The sequence below is a fragment of the Danio aesculapii genome, chromosome 6, assembly GCF_903798145.1.
Source record: "Danio aesculapii chromosome 6, fDanAes4.1, whole genome shotgun sequence".
NCBI lineage: Eukaryota > Metazoa > Chordata > Actinopteri > Cypriniformes > Danionidae > Danio > Danio aesculapii.
This window is the reverse complement of record NC_079440.1, coordinates 42,319,818-42,339,055: the sequence shown is the minus strand read 5'-3', so window position 1 is coordinate 42,339,055 and position 19,238 is coordinate 42,319,818. Positions and strand designations below refer to the sequence as shown.

General features: G+C 34.3%; 1 protein-coding gene across 1 annotated transcript in view; it reads right to left on the bottom strand.

The window, feature by feature from the left end:
• itpr1a (inositol 1,4,5-trisphosphate receptor, type 1a) overlaps positions 1-19,238 on the bottom strand; it is a 73,609-nt gene that overhangs the window by 936 nt on the left and 53,435 nt on the right. Inside the window, exons 44-60 of the mRNA XM_056460230.1 lie at positions 18,387-18,570; positions 17,450-17,703; positions 16,653-16,853; positions 16,471-16,581; positions 15,966-16,061; positions 15,735-15,863; positions 13,899-13,994; positions 13,620-13,812; positions 11,423-11,545; positions 11,173-11,348; positions 10,887-11,051; positions 10,358-10,547; positions 9,705-9,779; positions 6,837-6,949; positions 6,595-6,760; positions 2,930-3,090; positions 1,501-1,662 (exon numbers count right to left, since the gene is read on the bottom strand). Of these exons, the coding sequence (XP_056316205.1) occupies positions 1,501-1,662; positions 2,930-3,090; positions 6,595-6,760; positions 6,837-6,949; positions 9,705-9,779; positions 10,358-10,547; positions 10,887-11,051; positions 11,173-11,348; positions 11,423-11,545; positions 13,620-13,812; positions 13,899-13,994; positions 15,735-15,863; positions 15,966-16,061; positions 16,471-16,581; positions 16,653-16,853; positions 17,450-17,703; positions 18,387-18,570 (2,595 nt within the window). The remainder of the gene's footprint in view (positions 1-1,500; positions 1,663-2,929; positions 3,091-6,594; positions 6,761-6,836; positions 6,950-9,704; positions 9,780-10,357; positions 10,548-10,886; positions 11,052-11,172; positions 11,349-11,422; positions 11,546-13,619; positions 13,813-13,898; positions 13,995-15,734; positions 15,864-15,965; positions 16,062-16,470; positions 16,582-16,652; positions 16,854-17,449; positions 17,704-18,386; positions 18,571-19,238) is intronic.

Below are 19,238 nucleotides of genomic sequence, written 5' to 3'. Positions count from 1 at the left end.
GAAGGATCATAAGAGACTATTGATGTACGGGACTTTGTCAAAGCTTGACAGGAACTTTACAGTACACAGCTCATGGATCAGTTTCTTCCTCCATTTCACAAGTGTAAGTAACTTAAGTGTGATTAAAATGATTGCCTCCTTGTTTTCCTCTATCTTGCAAATTATCTATTTAATTGTGTTTAGTTACTTGTAACCACTTGTATTGTATCTGGTTAACTCTTTATATTGTCATATCGTGTCTAAAACCACATTTAAAACACAAAAGGTGCCACTTTCTTAATGGATTTAAATGCGTTTGTGAGCTCACAATCCACTGCCCTTTGTCTTTGCTATGGCCACCGTCAGCTGTTCCTACACACATGGGGTCAAGTGTCAAAGTAGTTCAGCTCTTGCCACTGTGCTGATTAATACTAAATGTGTGTCACTGTTTTTACTTATGGTTAAGAATAGAGCAATATGCTGGTGTTAAACTGCATTGCTTTAATGCACTCCTGCATTGGGCTCTCACATATACTCTGCACTCTCGCTACTTCAACATTGTTGATAAGCTGTGGTGGGCATTTCTGTCTGTCTCGCGTTGAACGCAGTCGACCAATCACAACAGACTGGGTCATCTGACCAATCAGTGCAGATTAGCATTGTGCTCAGGATGGGTTTGGAAACAAATGAATCACTGAACAAATCATATGAGAGTCGTTGGGATAATTAGGTAAAAATAAATGCATATTGTAAGACAGTGAAGGTGTTTTTTGACCTTGCATGCATATCAGCCTGTTGGAGACCCTCAAAAACTAAATATGAAAACCTTTTTCAATGCATAATAGGAATATTTAAAAAGAATCGTTCACCCAAAAATGAAAATTCAGTCCTTTTTCACCCTTGATTTGATCTTTTTTTTGTTCTGTTAAACACAAAAGAAGGTATTTTGAATAATGTTGAAAAATTTTTGGGTGAACTATTCCTTTAACATCAGTCATCACTATTTTATCCATATCTGCATTTTGAAGGTTTTTACTGAGGATGAGGAAGGTTTTTTATGATATGTTCACACATAATTTGCTTAATTACATAGTTCATTTGACAAAAAAAAAAAAATCTAACTTCGCAATATTTTCTGAATTATGGGGTGAAAAATGAGATTAAAAAAAATCCCTTCATTCAGTGTTCAAATTATTTTGCTATAAAAATAGCACAAATATTTATTTACTAGTGCAAAATATGCACTAGTAATTAAGTGCAAATTTGAATAAGTAATGGCTATTTTGCATATTTAAACAACAATTTTAAAACATTGTTATGCAAAAAAGTAAGCTATTCTTGATCAGTGATCTGTGAAAGCACATTGATGACTATAAATTAGTTTTTTTTCCCCCACTCTGATCACCTGCAGTGTCTAAACACAAGTTAAAATGGATCTGCAGTGTTGGTGTAGATCAGGCTTTTCATTTGCTATTAAAATACTGTATGGACACACCTTTATCAGTGGAATCACACACGCACCTGCTCTTTGAGCTCTGTGAGCTGATTGGTCAGATTAGAAACAAGCCTCATTGTGGACTCGAGTTTCTCCTGTAAGCTGCGCAGTTCGTTCTGTTCACCTTCTCCATCACTGCTGACCAGAGACATCGCCCTCATACGGGGAAACCAGTCCAGATTGTGCTCCTGAATGAGGGTTAAACAGATGAATAATATGAATATCATGATTTTAACGAGCTGAAGTCAAAATGATTAGCCTTCCTGTGAATTTTCTTTTCTTTTTCAAATATTTCCCAAATGATGTTTAACAGAGCAAGGAAATTTTCACAGTATTTCCTATAATATTTTTTCTTCTGGAGAAAGTCTTATAGTCACAAAACTGGAGGTTGTTGTAATAAACGTAAAATGTCTAGCGTGCCCCAAACTGTACATGTTTGATAAGAGTCTTGTCCTTAAGGCATCTACATTTCACTATTCAGTTACAGTTAAAGTGCCACCTGCTGGCAACAAACACTGATGCCATTATTATTATTTTAACCTGTTTATTAGATATAACAAAGTAATTTTACAGAGAAATTTAAACAAATATTATTCCCACCCCTACCCTCTAAACAAGATGACATTACATTTATCTAAGAGAAAAAAAGAAAAATATATATAATATATAAAAAATTTATTAAATAAATTACAAAATAAAAAAATAATTAATAATAAAAAAAATAAAAATAAATAAATATATATATATATATATATATATATATATATATATATATATATATATATATATATATATATATATATATATATATATATATATATATATATATATATCAAAAAATATAAAAATAAAAAACCTGTACAGAACACACATATACCTTGACAACCCAATATTACAAACAATAATCCTAAGGTATTTATCCAAAGTACTTAATTACATTTGTTTTGCAATTGAAAGGCCTTAAGATTTAGATTTACAGTTTGTAGAGATGCTGACATGCTCAGAAAAGAAAATTCTAGTCCCATGTTTCAGAAAAAGCACTAGTGCTGATGCCATTATTTTACTCTGCAATATACTCTCACTTACAAATATGCTATTTTCATAAAAAAAAGTCATTTATTTATTAAATAAAAAAATAATTATAAAATATTCACAAATTATTTTATTTCAGCTAGAAATATTTGTTATTATTATTATTATTTAGGTTAACTTAATGCACTAAAATAACAAACTAAAACTACAATAAATTATTCTGAAAACTATATAGACTTCAATCAAAAAAATGTTAAAGTACAAAAGCATACAACAAAATGAGTAAATTAAAACTAAACATGAAAGTTCTACATTTCTGATAATATTCTGATATTAATGAACTATAAAAAAATAAATCATTTATCAAAAGAAATTCTTAAAAAGCAGATGATTTCAAAGCAGGTGGTGTGCTTTTCTGCTGACCTTGATCATCTGAGCAACGTAGCTCTCGGGTCCTGTGTATTCGGTGGAGTCTTTGACCCGCACCAGCACAATGAAGAAGAGGTAATGCCACAGGTTGTGCTCCTCCTTAATGTGCTCTTCAAACGTCACCGTTTTATTATCAAATTTATCTCTCTCCAGACCTGAGTGAACAGCACAATCATACACAAATCTAACTCCTCATCACAGTGTAGACAAAAGTATTTATATTTCGACATGTATTGATAGAAAAATGTTTCTGAAACGATACAATATTGCTTTTTCCGCAGTATGAATACCTGCAGCGCTCTTTCTGACAGTAAGTTTCAATTCAGTTCAGCTTTATTTCTATAGAACTTTTACAATGTAGACTGTCAAAGTGGCTTAACATAGAAGTTCTAGTAATTTGAAACTATGTCAGTCCAGTTTTGAGTTCACCAGGTCTACATCGTTCATTTCTCCAGAGTTTACTGTGGCTCAATTTTCAGACTTTAACAGTTTAAAGATACATGCAAATACAGAATCTCTTTTAAATGGTTGTGTGCTTCATAAGATAATAAGGCTAAAATATCTCAAATAACTTCAAAATACCCACCTTCAAAACTAGCCAGTCTAAAGTAAAAACCAGAACATCATTCTCAAGACAAAAATCACCATTTGACCAAGCAAAAGAATGTAAAGGGCTGTTTTATTCTGATCAATTCATTTGTTATTAGTTCTAATTTGTATGAATTCATTTATTTGTTATTAGCTCTACTTTGTTTAATACTGACTTCAATGATTTTTTTTCATTCATTCATTTTATTTTAGGCTTTGTCCCTTTATTCATCAGGGGTCACCACAGCGGAATGAACCACCAACTTATCCAGCATATGTTTTACACAGCGGATGCCCTTCCAACTGCAGCCCAGTATTGGGAAACATCCATACACACTAACTCCCAAACATACACTATGGCCAATTTAGTTTATTAAATTCTTCTATAGCGCATGTCTTTGGACTGTGGGGGAAACCGGAGCACTCGGAGGAAACCCACGTCAACACGGGGAGAACATGCAAACTCCCACACAGAAATGCCAACAGACCCAGCCGGGACTCAAACCTTCTTGCTGTGAGGCGATGATGTTTTAACTTTATATATTTAAGCTAGTGGTTTCTTATCTAAAACTTAAACTGGAATTAAGAATTGTGAAGTTTATTAGAATTCTACATGGCAGAAGGTTTTCGAATGTTACATAGCTTAAGACAATAAAACAACAACTAATTGCATTTTAAATATTTTCTTTAAATAATCTGCTCTGCTCTGATTGGACAGTAACTATTCCTAACACTGAGGCATGCTTAAGATTTTAACGGTGGAAAATTAAGAAATTAAATGCATAAATATTATTGTTGTTGCAATATTTCTCAGAGGTATCAAAAATCTGCATTTCTTTAGGAACAGTTCATTTAAAAATTAAATGTTTGTAAATGTAAATGTTTTAAATGTTTATGTTTAAACCGGTTGGAGGTTGTTTTTTTCTGTTCGACACAAAAGAAGATATTTTGGAGAAGTAACCATTGACTTTCATTCTATTCGTTTTTTCCTACTATGGAAGTCAGTATTTACATGTTTCCAACATTCTTTAAAATATCTTCTTTATCTTAAATATCTAACAGAAAAAGAACATTCAAACTAGTCAAGGGTGAGTAAATGATGACAGGATTGCCCCTTTTGGGTGAATTATCCATTTAAAGTATAGAGGTTATAAATATGAGCAGTGTGAGGGAAAGTTTCTTTTTTGTAACGCATTACAATACTGAGTTACTCCCCAAAAATGATCTATTTGCATTACTCTTTGCGTTAGGTTACTTTTGAGTTACTTTTGCGTTACTTTTTTACCTGGCTGAAGCTTGAGCTCTTTCAGAACTTTTTCATCATTTTTTAATAGAAGAGCTCTGTATTTACCAATGCACTGCATAACCTTCATTCAGCTTAAAAAACCCCACATAAAAAACCCAGAGCTCTACATGCTGGAGATACAGATGAAATGAAAGTTTAAAGCAATGCGTTTGCTCTTTTTATAATTTTTGTCTTATTAATTATGTAAAATCACTGTCCATTGAGTCCACTGTCCATTCTTTTCCTTTCCTTCAATGTGTTCAAAACAATGAAAATACTTCCATCACAGAAATGTAAGGCTCTGGTCGGCCATCTTGGTTTCTGTCTGTTCCCGCAGGGAGCACATTCTCTGATTGAGTGCATGATTCAACATGACTACGTTAATTTTAATTCAGCTATTTATTTTTTAAAGCTAATTAATTAAACTAAAAAAGTAACTCAAATATTATTACTTAATTATTATGGTGGCTTGAGAAAGCCAACATACTGTTATACTACATAAACTCAGAGATTCTTCTTCTTCTTGTTAGACTATTTTAAGAACACATCTCCTCCTAGACCGTTCATACTACAAACACCAAACTAACTCCAAACCTCCAAACTATACTGAAATAAGTTCTATATCTTTTCCAACTGATCTGACTTATGGTTTCCTGAAAACTGACCTGGAAAATTCAGAAAAGTCCCATTGACTTAACATTGGACCAAGCTTTGTGACCTTGTAACTTTGCGCCAGACTGTCATACAGACTTAAGATTGGGCTCATTTAACTCACACTACCAATCTGCCAATCACTGATGACCTTTCATCTCACTAGCCACACCCTAGCAACCACTTACGGCACCCTAGCAACTGTCCCATAGACTTCCATTGTAAAAAAATTGCCATTGACTTTGGACATTACATTGTATGTATTGGACATACTAACAACATACCAATTCATACTATAAACATACTAGCAACATGCTAATTCATACTATAAACATACTAGCAACATGCTAATTCATACGAAATTCATACTATCAACATGTTGAATCAAAATTTACTAAATCTATGCTAACAACATGCTAATTTATACTAGAACCATGGTAATTTATGATAGCAACTGCCTAAAAAACACTCAGAACACCTTAGCAACCCCCTAGCAACCACTCAGAACACCTTAGCAACCGCCTAGCAACATCTTAATAACCACCTAGAACACCCTAGCAATCACTCAGAACACCTTAGCAACCACCTAGAACACCCTAGCAACGCCTTAGCAACCACTCTGAACAACCTAGCAACCGCCAAGCAATGCCTTAGCAACCACATAAAACACCTTAACAACTACCTGGAACACCCTAGCAACCACCTAGCAACACCTTAGCAACTCCCTAGCAACCACTCAGAACACCTTAGCAACCGCCTAGCAACGCCTTAACAATAAGTCAAAACACTCTAGCAATGTCTTAGCAATGGCCTAGCAACCACTCAGAACACCTTAGCAACCGCCTAGCAACACCTTAACGAAACATGCAAGAAATATGCTGATCCATACTAGAATCATTGAAACCAGGTGTTTCAAACTTTATAAAAACTACTTCAATTATTTAAACTTTAGACAAGGTTTTCTCAAACCACCATAAAGCTTGTCTACGAACTTTACTTTTCTAGTTTTAAACAATGTGTTACTTTACTTGTTACTTAGATATTATTACGTAACTCGAGTTACTTGTAATGCGCTACTCCCAACAATGAATATGAGTATCAGGACAACACCAGACTGATGTTCATGTCATCTCACCACAGATGAAGCATGTGGTCTTCAGGATCTCCTCTTTTCTCTGCTTCTCACTTCTCAGATCAGCGAACGTGTCAATGATCACACCGAAGATGAGATTCAACACAATGATGATCACCAGGAAGAAGAACAGGAGATCATACACCACCCGTGCAGCAAACAGACGCTCCTGCAAATGCACACGCACATTTACACTCAGGCTGTTATTTATTGAGCTGCTATTGTGAATAATTTCATGTGTGCACCTCTTTGGACGGTTTGCGAAGAACATCTCCAACTCCTCCACCGCTCCTGAGGCCATGACTGAGTACAGTGATCATACACATCCATAGAGAATCACATGCGCGCTCCACGTCATCTATAAACACACACACACACAATCAGTTCGGCTGTGTTACTGAATGAGAAACAGATATCGTGTCATAATTAACTAGTTTGAAAATAAGATTGAAATAGCTGGGCTGAGGCAGTAAATAGGCCTGTCACAATAATCAATATGTCAACTTATCGCACAACACATGGACATGACCTCAATCATTTTCGGTGATGCAATATATATTGCGCAACATCTCTATCTCTATTAGAGGTGTCAATTTGGTTAAAAAACACTTTTTACCCATAGTATTTACTATAAATTACTATAGTATATTTTCATGTGGGTGCCTGACAGCTGAAAACAGATATTGCAGCCTCTTTTTAGTTTTTACCTTGCCCGTATTTGTAAGCATTTATGAATATTTATTTAGGATATGCGATTTAACATCCTGATTCCAGTGCCTAATTATTAAACTGTTGACTAAAATTAAATGAAATATTCAGAAGAATAAAATATGTGTTCTGTGGAAAAGTGGACTTGCATTATGATGATATTATATTGACATTCTGGCGTTATATAATGAGTGGCATAAAATGACAATAATATCATTTATCACAATATATTTCAGTGCAATATATCGTACAACAAAAATAAATATCGTGACAGGCCTAGCAGTCAATCATAAATGTAATTTCAGTATTAAACAGCTATAATTAATAATTATAGTAACTACTTATAATTAGTGTTACTTTACAACATTAATGAATAATTAATAATTCATTACTCATTAAAAAAAGCTGACTTAACCTGTACTATGTGCCATTATAAAAAAAAACTTAATATAAAATTACAATTACTTTTCTTACTTAACAAACAAAACTTCTATTTGTATTTAAATATATATATATATATATATATATATATATATATATATATATATATATATATATATATATATATATATATATATATATATATATATATATACACAACTATACTAATGATTGAGTTCATCGATGTAACTTTTAGTTTGAATAATGAGTATGTACATTTTATTAAATGTTATTATTTAATACATTAAAGGTTTTAATTCTAATAAATTAAACGTGGACATGAGAGACAGTGGTAAAAACAAACACTGAATAAAAACTTTAAAATCCTGAATTAATATTGAAGTTACTTTTGCACACTGGCATGGCTGAAGTATTTCTTTTAGACAGGTAATGTTTTGTTTTAAAACTATTTTATTCACGTAAAGCTGATGTAGATTGTGTTGTTTTATGAATGGGTTATAAGCACGGAAGTGTTGTTCAGCCACTGAAACCTTCCGGCGAACGATTGATGTGATTTTCAATATCATAAGGGCTCTTTTTACAGCATCGATAATGTTGATTTTTATTTAGTTCAACAACAAACACAAGTAAATAGTGCTATTCCGTATAGCCTGTTTTACTGAGGTGAAGTTGCTTTTATATTCACATTGGTTCATTTTTGAACAATGACAACCTGTGACGCGGTCTCTATACTGTTTACCATGCTACTCTGAATATTCGGTCTGAAATAGCATGTAAGTGTGGCTTAGTAATAAGTGTAATTCCTGCACCCTGCTGGCCAATCACTAAGCATACAGTAGTTGCTTTATGAAAAATTATGAAAAACAAGTTTTGCTTGCTACACAACTGAAAACGTGCTACTGTAGATATAATACAGTTTTTCGTTGGGAATTGTAGTATTTTAAAGAACTATAAAGTTTTCTAACTGGCAAAGTAGGTTGTCTACTGTCATCTTTAATGAGCATGTTCGCGTGATTTCAGGAGGCGTGGCTTTGGACGGCAGGGGAGGGACTGTGTTTCAAACATATTATGTTAACTGGTTATCATTTAGGCAGATCATGCACCTTTAATACATGAAGAATTAACAATTCATTACATACTAATATCACTGTTTTAACCTATCCTATATGGCATTTCAAAAGACTTAACAGAAAAAGAAAATAGATTTTGCTACATAAAATAAACTTATATTTGTACATAAAGTGCTCAGCATAACAGAGTACACCCCATTTTTTTAAATCCATTTCTCAGTGACTATAGGCAATGTTTTGTGGTGCATTTAAACAATAGATTTATTAAACAGATATATTAAAATAAGATTTTAGTCAACAAACATATTTAGAAATTAAAAGAAAATACAATTAAATTCAAGCAAAATATTACAAAAATAAAACTACAACCTACAATATTTCAACTAAATTTTTCCATTTACAGCTTCTCTTGATTTTCCTCTGTTTTAAATTTGTATTTAATATCTTTCTATAACATATAAATTTGGGTGTACTAGTTTTTGGATCGTTATCATAAGTTATTTTGCTAGATAAGCTCCAGATTTGGCTTCAGTACTGACTAATGTAATGTATATGCACAAATATAATATTGCAGAGCTTCCTGTTAAAAATATGAATTTAAAAGATAGATTTGCGAGAGGTGTACTCATATATGCTGAGCCCTGTACTTATATATAACTAATGAAGTTTATCAATTTTAACTAGAAAATATTATGTTTCAATAATGAAAAAATCATATTTAGTTTTATTTTGGTTAAGTAATCATTTAATATTTAATCATTTCAAAAACACAGCATTTATTTATCCCCATAGATAATCAATACGAAAATAATACTGCTTCAAATGATTATTTAATGAAAAATATGAATATCTGATTACTTTCTGATTACTATTATGAGATTAAACACATCATCTAACTGAAAAGTCTAGCTAAAAATGAACAGTGCTGCTCACCCTCATCAACATCATCAGGTAGACACGACCCGTTTCGCACATCACAGAAACCAGCAGGTAAAGTCACCCCCTCCTCTGAAACACACATTCAAATACAGAAAACACATTTCACACCACTGCTGTGAACATCTCTCTGGTATATATACAGTTGAAGTCAGAATTAGTAGCCCCCCTGGATTATTAGCCCTCCTGTTTATTTTTTGCGCCAATTTCTGTTTAACGGTGAGAATATTTTTTCAACCTATTTCTACACATATTTTTTCAACCTATTTCTACACATAATAACTCTTTTCTAATAACTGATTTATTTTATCTTTGTCATGATGACAGTAAATTATATTTGACCAGATTTTTTCAGGACACTTCTATACAGCTTAAAGTGACATTTAAAGGTTTAACTAGGTTAATTAGGTTAACTAGGCAGGTTAGGGTAATTAGGTAGGTTATTGTATAACGATGGTTTGTTGTTAAAAATCTAGCTTAAAGGGGCTAATAATTTTGACCTTAATGTTTTTTAAAAAATTGTAAAACTGCTTTTATTCTTGCCGAAATAAAACAAATAAGACTAGAAGAAAAAATATTATCAGACACACTGTAAACATCATTTGGGAAATATTTAACTGTATGTATGTGTGTGTGTGTGTGTTTTTTACCCAGAGTGCCGTTGTAGATGCGGTTCACCTCCAGGATGAAGTCATCTTTGAAAAACATGTATCCAACAATAGAGAAGAGGTAGACCAGGATGAGGCCCAGCACTGCGGTCAGGACGATGGAGCGGCCATTTCGAGTCACACTCTTGATGACGTTCAGCAGAGTCTCTTCCCTGTTCACCAGGTCAAACAACTGCATCACACACACACACACACACATACACAAAATAAAATAAAAACATTAAAAAAAAAAATAAAAAAAACTGTATTCTTACACATTTCTAAAACCAGCTATTATTAAAAATATATGATATAATGAATAAATATATTAATTATATATTATAATTATTATAATATAATTTTTTATTTTTACAATTTATTTATAATTTTTACAATTTATTTATAAGTTTACTATTTATTGACATCATTCACTCATTATTTTATTATGTGTTACTGTCATAACGTTCTTGAAACTATTATGTGTGTTAAGCATTTTGAATAGTAAACAATGTAATACGCTTTTTAGACAGACCAGCAGACTGTAAAAGAAGACGTGTCCAAAAAGGCCCAGTATGCAGATGAGAAGGTACAGCAGATGAAACAGGAACTCTCTATCCATGACCATTACCCGATAACCCCGGGTGAATGACCCACGGTTACCCACAAAGCTCAGCATGAACACGATCTTATTACAAACCTGCGCAGACAGCAAACAATACAAACTGACACCATGTAACTGTAACTTTAACTGTGTGCCCTCACACGTCCTCAAAAGTGTATGTAAATGAATGAATGAATGAATGAGTGAGTGATCTTACATTGAAAGCTCCCAGGAGTGTGAGCATGTGCTGCAGCCCCACAGAGAAGCCCAGCTGCAGGACAGTGGAGATGACCAGCACCCGCACCGCATTTGGCCTCGGCGACATCAACACGAAGCCCAGTGAGCCCAACAAACAAACCCACAGCAACAGAGACAGAGAAGGTTCCAGCTGGCCTGAAACACACCATAGGTCAGGAATATTGTGGAAAGCTGCACTGAATGGTGATGAATAAGAGAGGATGTCTCACTTTCGCTCACTCCATCCAGAGGGTAGAAAAATGCCACCAGCAAATTAATGAGCACCGCCAGATTAAACGACACGTTACTCCAGAACGACATGTTCCTGCTGCACCAGTAGAGCACTGGCTGAGCTGAAAACACAATGAGACAAGTACATTTATGATCATACAAAAGAATAGATAAGATAAAAGATAGCCAGTGTTGGGCAAGCTACTTGGAAAATGTAGTGAGCTAAGTTATTAGTTACTCTACTTAAAATGTAGCTTAACTCTTTAACAGGCATCATAACCACCTGGTTGACCTTTTATCCATAGGTTATCATTATTATTTTAATTGCTTATTACTATTTATCAGAGTTGTGTCAGTATATTATTCAGTCCAAGATGTGAGCCAAATTTATTATCAAGCAGTGCACCTCAAAGGGTTAACTACACTAAAAGCTAACCCCAGAGAAATGTAGCAAGCTAAGCTAAAAGCTACATGGCAAAAGTCTAAGCTTATCTAAGGTTATGTTTTTCATTTTTAAATCAAAGCAACTTCAATCCAAGTCAGTTCTGACTTAGTGATCAATAAAACTGCCAATGAAACATATGCGTCATAATTAAGTTATTTACTGCGGTTAATATGCTGTTAGTACTTAGTACAATATTAATATTACTATAGTTGTTGCAACTATAAAAGTACCACAGCAAATTAACTCAATTTCTTCCCTACAGTATCGTTCAAAAACACTATACTATAGTATTTTAAATATTTTAAATACTTTATTTGCATTAAACTTATATATTATTTTTTCATCTAAGAGCACTTGGGCACATTTGCAGAATAAACAGTGAATACATTTAAAACAAATTCAACTCTAACAAGAGCACAGCATCTGAATTAACTTTAAGACATGTACTTCGGGGTATGGTCATTATGCAAGTTTCTTGTGTCAGCACAATGACTGATTGGCGACGTCACTGACCGGAGCGAGAGGTGGCAGTAACTCACCAAAAAGTTTGTTTTCGACCACCGTAAAACATGAAGAACAATTCGTCATTCTCACTATCATATGGATTTACTTTCATTGGCCAGACACCGGCCTTACAGCTCAGTAAATGGCGGTGGCGTCACCTAATGTCAGCGATCGGTAAATGTAGCTTGTGTGGATCCTACTGCGCTACTTGCTTAAAATACTAGCTTTGCTACTGAAAAGCTATTTGATTTAGTAGCGATGCTACCACCACGCTAAAAAATGTAGTTAAGCTAGTAGCGTCACTACTTGTAGCGACACTATCGCACAACACTGAATATAGCATTGTTTTCCTGCATGTTTCCTGTAGGATACTCTGTATAATTCCTGCAGGATTCTATTTAGAATTCCTGCAGGTGTCCTGCATATTCCCTGTAGGATGCCTGCACGTTCCCTGTATGATTTCTGCAATCACCCTGTAGGATTCTCTGTAGGATTCCTGTAGGACTCCTTTAGGATTCTTTGTAGGAGTCCTGCATGTTCCCTATAGGATTCTCTGTAGGATTCCTGCAGGAGTTCTTAATGTTCCCTGTAGTATTCCTGCATGTTCCCTGTAAGATTCTCTGTATTTTGCCTGCAAGAGTCCTACATGTTCCCAATAGGATTCTCCTTGGAATTCCTGCAGGAGTCCTGCAAGGTCCATATAGGATTCCGGCATATTTGCTGTAGGACTTTCTGTAGGATTCCAGCAGGAGCTCTGCATATTCGCTGTGGGATTCTCTGTAGGAGTTCTGCATGTTCCCTGTAGGACTCCTACATGTTGCCTGTGAGACTCTTGCAGGAGTACAAATGTGCAAGTATGTGGTGTGTGTGGAAGTTCAGCAGCATTTGTTTGTAAGTACACCAGGCAGCACAATATGTAATAATTCTAGTGTTTTTTTAAATATATTTAGACTTTTAAACAAAAATTGGACATATTATGCATTTAGGTTCTACTTCTGTAGTTATTTTAGTGAAAGTAAGGTAATACAGGAGTAATATAACACGAAAATATAATTGTAAATAATTGTATATAATTGTACAGTAAGGAATTACTTTTAAATAACAGTAACAAGTAATCCGTCATGTATTACAGTTTGGAAGTAACTTGCACAATACTGACCAGGAACCACTGATTCAGCTAAACGAACTGGAGAAACGACTGAAAATCAAACACCTGGAGATGAACATACAAACAAACACACGTTTACCTCTAAGCTTTTTCTGCCACCTCATTTCATTGAAGAGGTCATCTGCATGCAAGAAGAAGTCATTTATTTTACTGCCTTGCTCGTCTCTCTCGGTACCATAGTACACACGCAGCTTGGACTCATTTGTCAGAAAAGAGCAGATATTTGGTACAGGAAACACAATCTGTTCCATAGTGCGATCCTGTCGTACTATCTGTGTATACAAACAGACACACATTTAAGATCAAATATAAAGAGTAGACTTTAAAAGTTTTGATCAGTTAAAGGTGTTTGTTCTACCTCTATCTGTGAGGTGTGTTTTGTGTAATACTCCAGGGCCTGGTCCTCTCCACCTGGTTTTAGTAGTATTTGCAATTCCTTATTGTGACGCGACAGCTGAAAAAGCAGGTTAAATCAGATCACTCTATGATTTCATGTAGCGCTCTTAGATAAAGACATGTGCCTGGGTATCAGGGTTTACTTAAAAGTCTATTTAAAATCTTCCTACATAAAGACCAAAACAAAAACTTGCAGAATGCCAAAACTAAAAAAAGCGAATTAACGGTATGTTATTGTGTCCATCTTTAGAACAATCTAAGGTGTCCCCAGAATGTGTGTGAAAAAAAAACAAACTGTTTTCATGAATGCTTCTTTTATGCAAATAAGCTGCAACTCTCTTTCCAGAAGAGGGCAATGCATGTACAGCACATATTTCAGATACTCTAGCACAACAAACAAAACCTGAATCCATTTTTAAGCCTAGTTTACATTTTTTGTTTACAAAAATTCTGAATTATATTATACAAAATGTACTGAATAAAACCATTACAATTCTGGATATGACGACAACCCACTCCTAACAAATAACTCAACCCAGCCTAGACCAGTTGAGCATAACCTGGGTGGGATTTACCAGTGGTGTGAAGTAACAAAATTACAAATACTCTAATTGCTGTAATTGAGCAGTTTTTCTCAGAAATTGTAATTTACTAAGTAGTTTTAAAAATGTGTATTTTTACTTTCCCTTGAGTACATTTTTAGCGCTGTATCTGTACTTTTACTCCACTACTTTCCTTCAACCTGCAGTCACTACATTATTTCTTGTCTATGGGGATTAGAAAAATCTGTCCTGTGATTCCTGTCCAATTAAATCACACATAGAAGGTAAATCGCATCATAATGAACTACCTCAAGACATGGGTGAATTATAATTACAGCAAAGCATTTGGAAGCATTAAAAGTGTCCAAGAAGATATCCAAAATCTTTAAACGCATTGACCCAAAGACTGTTTAGATGCATGTCACTGATAAGAAGATGACGGATGTTTACTGTCTTGATGACCAAAATGGCCTTAAACACCAAGCAGGTACAGGATGTCGACATGACGTCAGATTGACATTGTACCCCAACGTTGCACCGTCGTGGGGATGTTGCATTTTGTTAAAAAATGGGTTGACGTCAGAACGCCGACATCAATGTCCAACCTAAAATCAACCAAATATCAACGTCTAATGATGTTACAGCTTGACGTTATGTGGATGTTGCTACTATGACGTCTATCAGATGTTGGATTTTGGTTGCTATACCTGAAGAATAAATTGGACATCAAAATAACATTGTCCTTAGACGTCGCTAGACATTGAATTTTGGTTACCTGACCTCACAACCTAAATCTAACCTAATATTAACGTCTTATGACGTTGTGTGCCTGCTGGGCAATAACTAAATACACTACAGAATGTTACGTTTAGACACATCCTCAACTTACATGTAAATGCGTCAGCTTTTTACAGCATAATACTCACTGCTCTTGAGTACTTTTGAAAGGTTTTTACTCATACTTTGAGTAATATTTACAACAGATACTTTTACTCTACTTGCAAGTAATGGAACTTTTACTTATATATGATTTTTCAGTACTCTTTCCACCACTGGGAATTACATTCAGCAAAAGCAGCAGCAAAGTTCAAGGTAGTTCAAAGTGTACAAATAAATAATAATATGACCCTTGTAAATAAAATGCTCTAATATATTAAAAATAAATTATTGTGGATTAAACAGACTATGTGAAATCTGTGGAAAACCATATACCACAGAAAGTTCATATGTACAGGTGTGATTGTGTGTGTGTGTACCTGATGTGCAAGAATATAGATGTTGTGTCCAACATTCCGAGGCGATGCTGCATGATCCTCTCCATTCTCCTGTTCCTCATCCTCAAACTCTGCCTCCCCCTGCTGGTAGGCCATTTTCATCACCTCCACCTAGAACATTAACACATACAGTCATGATTGTATAAATGCTGTTGACATAGTATGACTTTAGTTAACACAATGAGTGCAACAGAATATACAGTGATAACTCACTAGTTCTTTTGGTCTCATGTTGTACAGAATTCTTTCTGCATTCTCACTGTCATGACGGCTCTCCATGATGGCCAGCAGCAGCTTAGATGCATTATTCTGAAGAACAAAGACTAATGAAGTTACACGAGATAAATGTTTTAAAAATGTCTAACTGAATATTTAATAGAATATTTATATTAAAATAAATAAAATCAAATATTACTGAAATACAATATTTTATGAAAATTATAGTATTACAAAACATTCTAGAATTATGAAATTTTAATATTTCAAATAATATTATTTGTTAATTTTTTGTAATTAATCATTTTGAGCAACTTTTTTCATGCAATTACTACAGATCTTCCAGAAATATCTTGGAAGCTTTTAAATCATTACTTTATCAATGTAAGTCAAAACTCCTGAAAAATCTCTGCTTTACAAGTCTTTAAAACCACTTTGTATTGTCATCTGCTACAACAAAAAAAGGATTGTTGTTTTGTCATTTGAGTGTAAACTTATATACCTTTAGTTCTAGAACCAGATCCATTCTCTTCCTGCCCAGTGGATTGATATCATTCAGAATCAGTGCAATAATGATGTCGATGCCATTAGACTCATGGGTGGCAATGCAATTCTGTTGAATATGGTAAGTATGAGTGATAGAAATATGTGAAATAACTGAAAAATTGAAGTGTGTGTACATGCCTGATTGTCATGGCAGGGCCCTTGACAGTATTCAGTGAGGCTCTCTACAGTCTGATTAATGAGCGCTACGTTATGCTGGTTGATGTAGAGTCCTAACAGCCCCAGGCCTCCTGTTGTGCTGCCACAGATACAGTCCAGGAACTGCAGCGTCTCACACACCAGGTTATAGTTGTTCTTATTGTTCTGACAGCGTAGAAAATTCTGTGGCGAAAAGAAGAGAATTGATAGGTTGATTTTACCATACTCCAGATTGGTAGACGACACACCCAATAATATTCTCGGTCATGTGATTGGATCCAGGTTTCTGATGTTTAAAAAAACAATGATGTGCAAGACAGTTCTCAGAGGTAATTTTACAAAATCATTTTGAGGATTGACTTTCACTCAGGGGTTTGCAGCTTTCTTAAAACAAAATCTAATCTCAAAAACAGATATATGTTGTAATATAAAGTTAAAATTATTAGACCTCCTGTGGATTTTTGTTTTCTTTATTAAATATTTCCCAAATAATGTTTGTAGGAATACAGAGCAAGGAATTTTTCACAGTATTTCCTATTATATTTTTTCTTAAGTCTCACTTGTTTTATTTTAGCAAGAATTTTTTTTACTTTTTTAAAACCATTTTACAGATTAAAAGCATAATTAACAATGTCAGCCTGCACATTGGTCAAACAACAATTACAGTATTACTGAAGATGGTAAATATCCATCACAACAGACATGAACCCAAAAATAAAACCTAAAAACAATAAGTTGGGTCTCTCTAATATGGCACAAATAGAGGCAGAAAATCCCACCTGCAGGTCTCGATTGTGGTTTTCGCACAGCAGCTGCAGGAAGCGCAGTATTGGCTGCATTATGAGAATGACAGGACTCATCTCGCCCTGTTCTGTGCCTTTATCTCCACCTCCTTTATCTCCATCAGCAGTGCCAAACGTCTCCTCGGGATCAGCATCTCGACGATATGAACCGAAGGCTTTCTTAGTCGCGGCTGAGGCCTCCAACAATTGCTCACGAGCATCATCTGTCACCACCACACCGGAGTCTTTTCCTAGAGTTAAGTTTCTTGTTTTTAATCTCATACTAATATATATATATATATATATATATATATATATATATATATATATATATATATATATATATATATATATATATATATATATATATTTCATAATATGACATAGTAAACTTTATAACAACATGCAGTGACCTCAACAAACATGTTGATGCTCTGTTAATCGCAAATATCAAACTATGGAAATAATTAAGGGACCACTTGAAAATGATCAGTTTCTCTGGAAATGTATCAGGTATGGGTTTGAATAAAATGTTAATTTTTAAGTTTTGTTCTGTAAAGATCTAAAAAAAATTAAACATAAAAAAATTAATTTAGAGCTTTTTTCTGGAAATGACAATTGGCTGGAATAACAGATATTTTCATTTGTTGTGACTGAAATCAGGGTTATTCCAGTAAATACTGAATTCTGAACTATTCTGAAGTTAAATCATTATTAATACGTTGCAAAAAATTTACTTATACATGCATAAAAAATGTCATCAGTATTAAAACAAAACATCTTAACTTTTTACTCAAACGCAAGCTAAAAATTGTAATTCTAGAGAAACAGAATTTTCAGTTGGTCTCCTAATTTTTTCTATAGCTGTATATTAAAATCAAGTGCAAATAAAGACAGCATCCGATCAGAGCTAATCCAAGACTGCCAGTCAGACCTCTACGGCGTTGTGGGGTATCTTTGTCTGGAGTGTTGTCGTCACGCCGCTTGTTGCCGAGGTCGCTGGTGTTGACGGTAACCGTGGCTTTGATCTCCACCTGGGCCACTTTCATTCGGTCATAAAAAACCCTGAAAAACTTCTCAGAATTTTTGTCTTCTGTTAAACGCTTGAAGAAGGAATGCTGCAATCAGATAAGAACAAAAACATTACTCCATCAATATGTTCTTCAAGAATCATTTTTTTCAATGTTGAAAATAGTTCATATTTTTCTGTAAACTGATATATTACTGTTCAAATTCTTTTATTTTAAATAATACTTCCGAATAATAAGAACCATTATTAAAGGTCATGTGAAGCACTTTGAAATGTGCATCTTTGATTAAAAATTTGACGTAATCTCAACTGAAACATCCGGTGGCCGAGAGAGCTTAACGCGCTGCAGTTTAAGAAAGCACATGCAATTACAAAAAAACACCAGCAAATAAAGAAACGATCTTCATCAATTAGACAGCACACGTGTTGCAAATTCTCACAACACAAACAACTGAAGAAACGCGCAGCAATTGGTCACGACACTTGCAAATATCCACTTAACACAACGGAAATGTTTCAAGGGGACACAAAACTATGACGGACGCTGCCTAGATATGGATGTGTTATTATGCCGTTGATTTTATGCCGTTGCTCAGTGAAGTGATTGGTGGTGTTTGATAATTTTAATATCCTGATTACACGATATAACAACACATCCATATCTCAGCAGGGTCCGTCATAGTGTGGGTCCCCTTGAAAGATTTCCGTAGTGTTACAAGGATATGTGCAAGTGTTGTGATTACTCTGGACCACCCC